Raw genomic sequence first — 12,329 nt, 5'->3', positions numbered from 1 at the left:
ATACTTTTGCAAACATTGGATGTCATCCTCTCCCTCTTGCTGTGGGTTGTGTGCTGTTTTGGCTACTGAAGGATCAGCACCCAGACTGGCCAGATTTGCTTAGTAATAGTGAAAAAGACTGGAGGCCTCACACACATTAATGTTTGTTTCACTGCTGTTTTAAACTGTGGTTATATTAATGATCTCAACATCTGTTTAAATCACTTCTTCCCCTCAATCAATTCTAAAACACTCCATTCCTTTTTCACATTTTCTTCAGATTTTCCTTTTAATAATGCAGATAATATATCCATATTTCTGGCTTCATATAATTTGCTCAACCATTCCTCAATTGATGGATTATTTGATGCTTTCCAATACTGTGCATATGCTATTCTTGCTGTGGTGACCATATATAATATAATCCTGTTTGCCTTACATATGGGTCATGTTCAACAAGAACAAATTTGCTTCAAAAGGTATGTTTATCTTAAGAATGCCTTCTATAAATTTATGGATCATTTGCCAGTAATCTCTTGCTTTGGTACACAGCCACCACATGTGGTAAAAATTCCCTTCCGGTCTTCCACATTTCCAACAATTGATGTTACCTGATTTGTAAATTTGATGGATTTTTTGGGGAGTTAAGTACCACCTATAAAACATTTTCAGGTAATTCTCTTTATAGTTTTGGCATAAAGTAAATTTGTTGGTCCCTTTCCACGATTTTTCCCATTCTTCTATTTTAATTATTTTTTTAGTGTCCTGTGCCCATCTTATCATATTATGTTTAATCAATTCATTTTCTAAATCTCTTCCCTTCAATAGTTTGTAATATTTAGAAATGTGTTTACCTTGTTTATCAGTCATTAATTTGTCAATTTCGTTACTATCAGTTGTCAAACCAACTGTTTCATTGTCTTTTTTAAAGCGGCTTTTTAATTGGTTGTATAAAAACCAATCCTGCATTTCTCCATTTATATTGATTTCTTCTATCTTTTTCATGATAAGTTTCCCTTCTGTGGTTTTATTGATTAAATCTCCATATCTTACCCATTGTTGATTCTCACATTTGGTTCTTTTGTAGTATGCCTCTTGTATGGAAACCCATTGAGGAATGTGACTGTAAAATTGATTTTTCACTTTATACCAAACTTTAAGTAAAGATTTTCTCAGCATATGATGATTAAAAATACTGTTTTCTTTGGGTTTTGTGTACCACATATATGCATGAATTCCCATATTTAAATTGGCACATTCCAAATCTAATAAACTTTCATCCCTTAATTTGAACCATTCTTCTAGCCAATTAAGGCATGCTGCGTAATAATAAAGCTTAAAATTTGGTAGATTACAACCCCCTTTGATTTTATCTTCTGTAAGTAATTTCCATTTTATTCTTGCTTTTTTGCCTTGCCATATAAATCTGGACAGGTCTTTTTGCCACAAATCGAAGTATTTTTCATTTATTATAACTGGAATATTACAAAATAAATATAATATCCTTGGCAAAATATTCATTTTTATTGCTGCGATTCTTCCAAGGAAGGATAGATTATATACTTTTGCAAACATTGGATGTCATCCTCTCCCTCTTGCTGTGGGTTGTGTGCTGTTTTGGCTACTGAAGGATCAGCACCCAGACTGGCCAGATTTGCTTAGTAATAGTGAAAAAGACTGGAGGCCTCACACACATTAATGTTTGTTTCACTGCTGTTTTAAACTGTGGTTATATTAATGATCTCAACATCTGTTTAAATCACTTTTTCCCAAAGGACAACGCCCTCCAATTGGTTTGGACTTCTGCTCCTATCAGTTCCAGACAGCATGGCCAATGGGTAGGAATCCTGAGAGTGGTAGTCTAAAACATTTGGAGGATATCAGGTTAGGGAAAATTGGTTTGAATGATAAAAATTAAATATACCTTTAAAAAGGGAGGCTGTGGCATAGTTTGAATGCTGGACTAGGTTTCCAAGAGCCCAGAGTTCAAATACCTGCTCAGTCATAGAAACTTGGTGGTGACACTAGGCAAGCTGCATTCTCTCAGCTTCAGAAGAGGGCAATGATAGGTGTCCTCTGAATAAATCTTCCCAAGAAATCCTTATAGTAGGATCATATGCCATATTGGTTTGAGCACAGGACTGTGACGAGGGTTTAATTCCCAGGCTGGTCATGAAACCCACTGGGTGACCTTGGACAAGTGACATCTCTCGGCCTCAATAGCAAACTACCTTTGAACAAATCTTGCCAAGAAAACTCTATAAGGCCTTAGGGTTCACCATTAGTCAGAAACTACTTGAAGACAAGCAACAACAACAGGGGTCACCATAAGTCAAAGTTGGGCTAAAGGCATGTAACAACAAAACACCTTTAAAAAGCAGATCAGTTCCGAGTTTTTAAAATTACCTGTAACCCAGTTCAGTGTCCATGCAGGTGCCACCATTAAAACATGGATTTATCCGGTAGGAGGAACAGGAATGGTGCTTCCTTTCCCGAGCTTCACAAGTGCACTGGGAGTTGCTCAAGACTGTAACAGAAGCCAGCAAAATACTGCCAGAGGTTGTTATTGTGGGAAGAGGGCTGAATTCAGTACTGCTGATGCATCCAGTGCTATGAGAGCAGTTTGCAGTCACACATTCATCTATGCCAACCTGAGTGATGTTGATATTCAAGACAGCTTCCAGCTGTGGATAAGATCTAGTTTTAGTATCTGCTTTTCCCCTCCAAAGAATGAAAAGTATCTGGATTTAGCTTGACTATCAGATTGAAGGAGTGCCTGATGGCTGCTCCCATGTTATCAGGGTGGTGAATCCACTCTGAATTTTAATCTAAGTTTCAAAGTACAAAGCAATGAACCTGTACTGGGGATAGATTCAGTGTCTTGGGTAGTGTCTTTAAAATATGGGCTGGAGTCGATTCATTGCATCACTGACATGAGAATCACTAGCTTCAAGCAGACTGAAGATTACTAGAACTGTCATAAATAATAATAAAACACTTTTTTGTTTTTATTTCAATAATCCTTTAACTAAAAGGAATGTAACAATAAATGAAACAGTAATTTAAAATATTACAGTTACTTTTTTTGAACAAATGCATAAAAACAACACAATGCTGCATTTTTGTAATGGTAGCAGCAGCATGGAAGGATTCTTAATAGCGACAAGCAGACTACATTCCTTCTGCTTCATTTTATATCAGCTTCTAGGAGAGTCTGAAGAATGGTACATTTTCAAACAAATACAATTATTTGTTACTTTTGCCTGTACTGTATATATTGAGATGTTCATTATTATGCAACAGACACAACACCTGCTCTAGTAAAATATCATCGGAGCATGGCTGCTTATGTAGTAACAATGGTGGAAGTGCCATTTCCAGAGATAGAGATAATATTTAAACAATATTCCTGTACATTTTGCACAGGAAACATCACCTATTAGTCATTTTGGAAGGTTGTTTGTATATTATGTTTACATACTAAATGGGTGTTCAAGCACAGAACCATCACACACATTACAATGAAATATATTGCTCTACTATAAATAATAGTTGGGGTGCCTATGAGGTGGTCTTTCTGTTGTTCATTGCATTTTTAAAGATTACGGAATGGAACTATTTCTATGGCAGACTGAGTCTGATTCCTAACTTTTTATTTAAAAAATAAAGTGCTATCCATTTATTACTGCAACAAACTGCTAGTGAATTCTCCTCATAGCCCCTCTATGAACAAATCTTACCAGAAAACAAATCTTTGCCTTAGGGACTTACCTTCAAGTCCTACCTTACCTACCTGTGCCTTCAAGTCATTTCCGACATACGCGTAAGTCAGAAATCACTTGAAGGCACACAAGAACAAGAAGCCCTAGAATTCCACAATATACTCATATTAGTCTGGATCAGTAGGCAAAGGGCTATTGTAGCATCTTTACAAATTAAAGTTCTTTAAGACCGAGAGAGGAGTTGTGATGAAATGGGCTAGAGAAGAGAAACTGACATAAATCAGACATTAGGAATGGAAATGCACAAAAACTAGTTGCAGAACACAGTCTTCCTGGGCATTCCATCCAGGACCTCAGAACAGCAGATTTTGCACAAAAGAGAAACAGCACAACTGGGATAAAAACACAAACTCCTGTCTATCAACAGTGAATAGAACAGAGACAATGGTTTCCTGGCACACTCCACCTTTGATAACACTAGTTAACACCTCAGCCTCATATGGGCTCCCGTGTCCATTTTATCACAACTCCTTTCTGCTTCCCACCAACATCATACTATATTCCAAGTACTCCTTCTGCCTTTCGTGTGATTACCTCATTTTGGCTTTAGACAGTGTCTAGTTTTGTATTTCTATAACTATTCACACACACACCTGCTCATTCATGGGTATAGCTCTCTGTCCATCATCACTTCACTCCATGCATTTGATGAAGAAGACTCATGGGCTGTACCAACAGCCCATTCAGGGTGGCTCTATGCTGCCCCTAAATGGCTTGGGTTGGGGATGTGGCAGCCACACACCATGCCTATAACCCACTGGAAAAAGAAGGGGCTTCTTTTCCCGGTGCTACAGGAGCACCATAAGGACCGAGGCACACCCTTATGATGCCCCTCATGCACAGTGCTATTTAGGAACTGCATATAAGCGATGTCATCATGGCGTGCACCATCTCTATGGGTGCACGCCAAGACGGCGCACTGGGCACGTGGTATGGTTTCTGAGCATGTAAACGCTCAGCCCCTGCACAACCCTAGTTTGGGCCCAGGCTGGCACAAAGTGCCAGTCTGTCCAGGCCCTTTGTCTATGAAAGCTTATGCTACAAACTTCTTTCTTTTAGTTAGTCTCAAAAGTGCTACAATATCCCTTTGCATACCAAGCCCTAAGTTAGATAGCTAATCTTCTCCTCAACTGAAAATATAGGTGACTTTCATTAATCATGATTATTTTTTTCCACATCAATTTCAATGGGATGTTGAGAGAACTACGTCTGGATCAAAATCCAAGTTTTTTCAAAACAGTGAAGAATGTGAGGAAGAAGAGAAGCATCTGTTCATGAGCAACATCAGACCAGGACCCATTTGGCACCTTCCAATATACTCACATAACCCAAGTCCTAGTAATAATGGGTTTGCTTGCTGGAGTAAATATCACATTTCCCACCAACTAATCTAAATCACTAGTACAGTAAGAACTACAATATCCATTAAATATTTCCTCGGGGAAATGTTATTTCAATCCTGTTCAATTATGTAGTCATTGCTACTTGTGCAAAATCAGACCATCTGGAAGGGACTAGTGTATACAAAGTTCAATGCTATGCATAAAAGAATTAAAAGAATAAAGATTACATCACATGTATTCACTAGAGAGAGACATTAAAAATGTTATCCAGATCTACAATTCCATATTGGGGGAGGGAAAATGAAGGGATAATACATACCCGTGCCTTGGAGACAGCAATATTGCCATTAAGTTTCTCTGCTTTGTAGTAGGGTGACCCATGAATTGCAAACCAAACATCTATTCCTTGTGTTTCACCTGGACTATTCAAGACACTGAAGATGTGGACATTTTCAAGCTGGGCTGGTATGATTTCTGAGAAAAGCTTCTTCAGTTGATTGTACTTACTTTCAATCTCAGATGACTGATATATAAAATCTTCTGCAGTGATATCTGTTTTTAAAGAGACAGCCATGTTAGTCTGTGGCAGCATGGTGTAGTGGTCTGAGCGCTGGACTGTGACTCTGGAGAACAGGGTTTGAATCCCTGCTCAGCCATGAAACCAACTGGGAGACCTTGGGCAGGTCACACACTCTCAGTCTCAGATGAAGGCAATGCCAAACCCTCTCTGAAGAAATTTGCCAAGAAAACCCTGTGATAAAGTTGCCTTAGGGTGGCTGTGTTGGAAACAACTTGAAAGCACAGAACACAAACACACGAGTCTTAAACTTAAATTTTTGGAGGCAAAAATCAAGGTCTCTACCCAGATCCCCCCCGGGGATGGCGGACCTGTTAGGATGGTCCACCCTCGAAGGCTGATGGAACCCAAAAGGTTCCAGGAAGCTTTAGAGGGGTACATGGTTGGAAGTGACGGCGACTCTGTTGATGCCCTGACTTGTATTTGGAATACCGGTCTCTCTAGGGCTATACACAGTATCGCTCCCAAGCACCCTCTCAGGCCTGCTTCCAAACGTAAGCCCTGGTATACGGAAGATCTCCGGGCGAGGAAGCGGGAACTGCGACGGCTAGAGTGCCGTTGGCGGAAACACCTTCGCTTAGACGACAAGGCTCTCCTAGACCAACTGTTAGAGGACTACGGAGAGGCGATACGAGCAGCTAAGAACTCGTTCTATGGTGCTCGTGTCGCGTCCGCGGAGTCGCGTCCAGCAGAGTTGTTCAGGGTGGTGAGGGAGCTAACTCAGCTCCCTCCTGCCCCGAACCAGATCCTTGAACCTTCTAAGGCCTGCTGCGACCAATTTAATAACTTCTTCATGGATAAAACCTCTCGGATAAGCGAAGGTCTGAACGCCAACATTCAAGCAGAACCTAGAGTAGAGGCATCCAGAGCCTCCGTGGACTCCATTAAACTGGATCGGTTTGAGTTGGTAAGTACCGATGATGTGGACAAGATCCTCGGAAGCGTTCGGAAGACAACTTGCTCTCTCGATCCCTGTCCCTCATGGCTAGCGGCCCAGGGGGGACCGGCGGTAACTTTATTGCTACGCCGGATTATTAACACATCTTTGAGGGAAGGGCAATTTCCATCTGAACTAAAATTGGCCATAGTAAAACCTTTATTAAAAAAGCCCTCCCTCGACCCCCTGGTACATAACAATTATCGGCCAGTTTCGCTGCTGCCATTTTTGGGGAAGGTGATCGAGAGGGCGGTTGCAATCCAGCTTCAGGCGGTCTTGGATGAAACGGATTATCTGGACCCATTTCAAACTGGCTTCCGGGCGGGTTACGGGGTTGAGACGGCCATGGTCGCCTTGGTCGACGATCTCCGTCTGGGCATCGACAGGGGAAGCGTGTCCCTGTTGGTGCTCTTGGACATCTCAGCGGCTTTCGATACCATAGACCATGGTATCCTTCTGGAGCGCCTGGCAGAGGTGGGAATCGGGGGCACTGCGCTCCAGTGGTTCCGGTCCTACCTCTCTGGTAGTGGTGCAGCTGGGAGACGTGTGCTCCGATAAGAGGGCCCTTACATCTGGGGTCCCTCAAGGAGCCTTTTTGTCTCCCATGCTTTTCAACATTTACATGAAACCGCTGGGAGAGATCATCCGGAGACATGGGGCGCGGGGTTATCAATACGCTGATGACACCCAAATAATTTTCTCTATGTCTCCGACTGATGCAGTGACTGGGGATGGTGTCTCTCCTCTCGTGGCCTGTCTGGAGTCAGTAATGGGCTGGATGAGGGAAAACCGACTCAAGCTGAATCCAGAGAAAACGGAGGTACTTGTGATAGGTTCCCCTGGTCCAGGAATGGTGGTAGTTCCACCTGTCCTGAACGGGGTCACGCTCCCTGTGAAGGACTCTGTGCGCAGTCTGGGGGTGCTTCTTGACTCGTCGCTTCACCTGACTGCTCAGGTGAATGCGACGGTCAAGAACACCTGTTATCAGCTTCGACTTATTCGCCAGCTGCGCCCATACCTGGCCCAGAGAGACCTTGAAACGGTAGTACATGCTCTGGTAACCTCGAGATTGGATTTCTGCAACACACTCTACATGGGGCAACCCTTATACCAAACCCGGAAGCTACAAATGGTACAGAATATGGCAGCCAGGCTGGTCACTGGAACTTCCAGGGCCAGCCATATTACACCGGTGCTTAAAGATCTGCATTGGCTGACTATTCGCTTCCGGGCACAATATAAGGTGTTGGTGATGACCTATAAAGCCCTAAATGGCTTGGGCCCAGGATACCTGAAGGACCGCCTCTCCCCGTACATTCCGTCCCGCACCCTCAGAATATCTGGGCAGCAACTACTTAAGGTGCCAGGGGCTAGGTTGACCTCCACCGCGAGGAAGACATTTTCCATCGCCGCCCCGGCCCTTTGGAACACGCTGCCCACAGAGCTCCGCTCGGCCACCTCCCTGGCCCAATTTAGAAAGGACCTAAAAACCTTTCTATTTCAGCTTGCATTCCCCGATCAAAGTCCAGTGGGCCTCCCTTCCTCTTCTGTGGCAAAGAGGACTGGCTAACGGGGGTTTTATTCTGTTTGTGTGTAATTGTTTTTAACCCTGATGTATATGTTGTTTGATGTTTTGGTGTCAACCGCCCTGATCTATGGAAGGGCGGTATAGAAATAAAAATTTTATTATTTATTATTTATTTAAGAAATATTGTTAGATTATGGCTCAATTGGGTTCTAGAGTAGACAAAGCCAAATGGGAAAGAATGAGCAACACACTTCTGAACTACCTAAGCACCACAGCTTTTCTAGACTATTCTGATCTTGGTCAACAATCCATCTAGAATCAATACTGATGGTACCCTCCTGAGCCTGCCAAACCACAGCCTTCAATCCCAATGATCATGAGCTATGGTGACCCAACTGTGGGACTTTGTCAGCATCCACTGAACTACGCAGCACTGAGAACATAGAAAGCTGCCTTATACAGAGTCACATCTAGCCTAATACTTTGAATTCCACTTGCTCTCCAAGGTTTTGGAAGGATTCTAGGATTCTCCTAGCCCTATCTAGAGATCCCTGGTATTACTTAGTGGCATTTCATCCAAGTATTACATGGGCCTGAACTTGCTTAATTTAAAAAACAGATGAGATCAATGTGCTCAACATGATAGGGTGCAATAAACATTAGCAAGTATAAAGAAAACTTTCATTGCACTCTTCTTTTACCTTTTATTCTGATAGACCCTGCATTGTGAGCAGCTTCCTCTTTGATTTCCTTTACAATCACCTTTACAGTGGAGACCACATCAGGCCAGATACCATCTGTAACTTTAACCCTTAGGTCATATATTCCTGTTGGAGTTCCTTCCTTTATACTTAGTAAACCAGAATTATCATTGAGGATAAAATACCTGGAAGAACAATTCACAGAACAGTTCAGGTTCAAGCAAAATATGTTTACTCTCACCTCTTGATTAATTTTTATTGCTGCATTTACCCATTGCATTTGATTTGCATCTATTCTAGAATATCTCTAGATATTCACTTCCTACTAAAAATACAAGTGTGCCTGTTGGTCTTTATCACAGAGAAGCTTATCACAACCAAGGCATCCAAAGTCTCAAAGTGCTAGAGATCTGTTATGTGTCAGCACTGATATAGTATTTTTTGTTTATATCAGCAATGGGCAATTTTGGACCTTCCAGATGTTCCTGGGTCTGCAGCTCCCATGGGCTATGCCAGGACTCATGGGAGTTACAATCCAACAATAACTGCTACAAATGGTTAATCTCTGATTTATGTACTGATCACTGGCCAACACAGGGAGTCATTAAAGTAATTTAGTATGTATCTATAGAGCTTCTCAATCAAGCTATTTTTCAGCTGAGTATTTCATAACTAGTATGATTTTAAAACTGATATGATAAATATTTAAAAAAGACCTATTTTGTAGTCCTAGCTCTTTAAGAAAACAGTCTGGGATTTCTTCTTCTTTTTATCACTTTATATTCATAAAATAAAGAGCATGACCTCATGCCATATTCATACTGCCTTTTTGACAAAAGAACTTAATTTCTGATGGATTAGGAAGCAGATCACAAAGACTAGACTAGAACATGGAATAGTTAAATCTTTGGATTATGTCCAGCAGCTCCAAATTAGCATGGCTGGCTGGGGGATTCTGTCAACTATAGTCCAAAAATTAACTTTTCCAAACTCTGAATTAGAATATAATCTTCCTCTGGAGAATGTGCTGTGCAATGAACACATTAAATGACAAGACAAAAAAGTATTTTGTGTGCTAAAAGTCTATACTGCAATTGTTTTCGGAACAATTAATTGTTAGCAAATACATTTTTATTTGGGTTGGGAGGAGAACTTTAAAATGGACATTTACCTGGGTGCTTTCCCTTCAAAGTGATATGTCTTGTGATCCCAGTCATCATTATCTGGGGCATGAATCTGACCCAGGACCGTTGTAGGTAGGATACCTTTAAATAAATAAATAAATAAATAAATAAATGCTTTCCTAAAAGCAAGAAGGCATTCTATACATACTATAAAAGCATTAAATTTTTCAAATGACCTACTGAGGCAGGTATGCTGTTGGAGGTACAAAAGCTATGAGAAGTGGGAAGGTGACTTCTGCATGTTAACCTACTGTCCAAGCCGTTGCAGGGAGCAAGAATGAGGCTGGAGCTGAAAAAGGAATTGTGGGAGAAGAAGAGACAGTCTGGAAAAGAAGGATGCAGAATGAGAGGTGGCAGAAGTCACACAGGAGCTCCAGTAGCAAAGATGTGGCAGAGCTAAGAACGCAAATGTGAGAACCAGTTCGTTCAAGGTAGTTGGAGGTGATGAGATGGAAGATGGGAACGACTGCCTGGCAGAACCTGTTGTAGGTAGAGGTGGGAGCCAGGCAGCCAGACAGCTGAAGGGGGTGACCCCAGAGCAGTGGTTCTCAACCTGTGGGTCGTGACCCCTTTGGGGGTTGAATGACCCTTTCACAGGGATTGCCTAAGTCCATTGGAAAACACATATTTCTGATGGTCTTAGGAACTGAGACACCGCTAATTGTATGGTTGGGAGCCACCACAAAATGAGGAACTGTATTAAAGGGTCGTGACATTAGGAAGGTTGAGAACCACTGCCCTAGAGGGAGAGGCAGAGGAGAAGTCAAACTCAAAGGGGATCTCAGCCTGCTGGCTAGTGAGCTCTACCTGCCTGCAGTAAGGTAAGGCTGTAGAAGAGGTCAAGTCTGGGGCCAAAAACATGAATGGCAAAGCAACAAAAAGGGAAGAGTAATGAAGGGAGGAGTTTTTCAGCCTGAGCAGTGAGCAAGACCTGTAAAAGCAACCAGTAAGGATTTAGCCACGTGAAAGAGGGACTTGTGATAAGGGAGCTGGCACTTCCAGTTCCATATTGCGGTCTAGGAAATGAGCCATGTTCCTGGCACCACTGCATCCTCCAGCCTGCAGCTGGCCCTAGGCACTGCAACATCACCTAGGTAAGGTCTCATTTGTGGCAGACTCCTTGTCCCTTCTATGCCACAGCTATGCAGGACCTTTTCAGTAATAGCACCATCACTGTGGAACTCCCTAACGCAGAAAGTGCAGTTGGTCCCCTTATATGTTTTTACAAAGGGGTAAAAACCTGGTTATTTATATGCACTTTTACTGATTAATTTAAAACTAGGTCAGGTTTTTAAACTAAAGAAAACAGTTTTTGCTCTCATCATTTTGGTTTTAGATTTAGTTCTTTGGTATTTTATGATCATATATCTGTACCTGCTTTTGTTGTGATTTATGCTGTTGTAGTTACTTTCAGAGGGTATATAACTATGGTAATCTGTCAATGATGCTTTGATTGTGTATTCCTGCACAGCGGAGCTTGGGCCAAATGGCCCTTGTGGTCTCTTCCAACTCTATGATTTTATGAATGACATAAATATTGAACATCTCCTTGACAGGTTCTGCCAATTGCTACCACCCTATAATTTCAAGAGAAGAAAGTACTTGGAAGTGATGGATAGGCTGTGTGATATTTAGATTGAAAAACACCAAATTAAGGAATGCACTTAACTCTTCCAACTTATTATTTCAATTCTTCCTTCAAATATATCCAAATTCAACCAAGGACATCTTTTGAATGGACAAGGGTGAGCAAAGGGAGAATCAAATTTGGGAGACAGCCACCGAGAATATCTCCTGTATGCACCTTGTGCTCCCAATTAGCTGTCATGGAAGTGGTTGTGAACTCATTTAATGGGGAAATACAGACTTTGATATGATTACAAGTGCTTCCATGCTAGAGCACATGGTTGGCATGAAGATGGCCCCAGCCTCGATTCCTGCAATCTCCAGTTAAAACAAATAGGCACAGGACTGAAGATTTTCCTTTGGACACCTCAGAAAGTTGCTGGCAGAGTAAAATAAGACACTGTGGCAAATGGGCAATTTATCTGATTGGTATAATGTAGGTTCCTGCCCTCCTAAATGGAAGAACACACATGGGCCTGTTACAGACTGCCAAAATAAAGCTGCTTCGGGTCTCTTTGGAGGTATGCTATTTAAATGATGCATGGGTGCTAAGAGTCTGGAGGTCGTACCAAAGCCACACTCCATTCCTAAGCACTGGAGTGCAGCTTTGGTGCAGCTTCCAGATTCTTAGGATGCATGCATCATTTAAACAGCATACCTCCAAAGAGACCC

The 12,329-nt window shown here is 41.9% G+C and overlaps 1 protein-coding gene across 1 annotated transcript in view; it reads right to left on the bottom strand.

Moving 5' to 3' along the window:
* LOC121929147 (neural-cadherin-like) overlaps positions 1 to 12,329 on the bottom strand; it is a 73,351-nt gene that overhangs the window by 20,396 nt on the left and 40,626 nt on the right. Inside the window, 4 exon segments of the mRNA XM_042464457.1 lie at positions 2,386 to 2,663; positions 5,424 to 5,656; positions 8,848 to 9,032; positions 10,019 to 10,112. Coding sequence (XP_042320391.1) covers positions 2,386 to 2,663; positions 5,424 to 5,656; positions 8,848 to 9,032; positions 10,019 to 10,112 — 790 coding nt within the window.

This window comes from Sceloporus undulatus, chromosome 4 (assembly GCF_019175285.1).
Source record: "Sceloporus undulatus isolate JIND9_A2432 ecotype Alabama chromosome 4, SceUnd_v1.1, whole genome shotgun sequence".
Lineage (NCBI taxonomy): Eukaryota > Metazoa > Chordata > Lepidosauria > Squamata > Phrynosomatidae > Sceloporus > Sceloporus undulatus.
The sequence above is the reverse complement of the archived record's forward strand: the minus strand, read 5'-3'. Positions and strand labels throughout refer to the sequence as shown.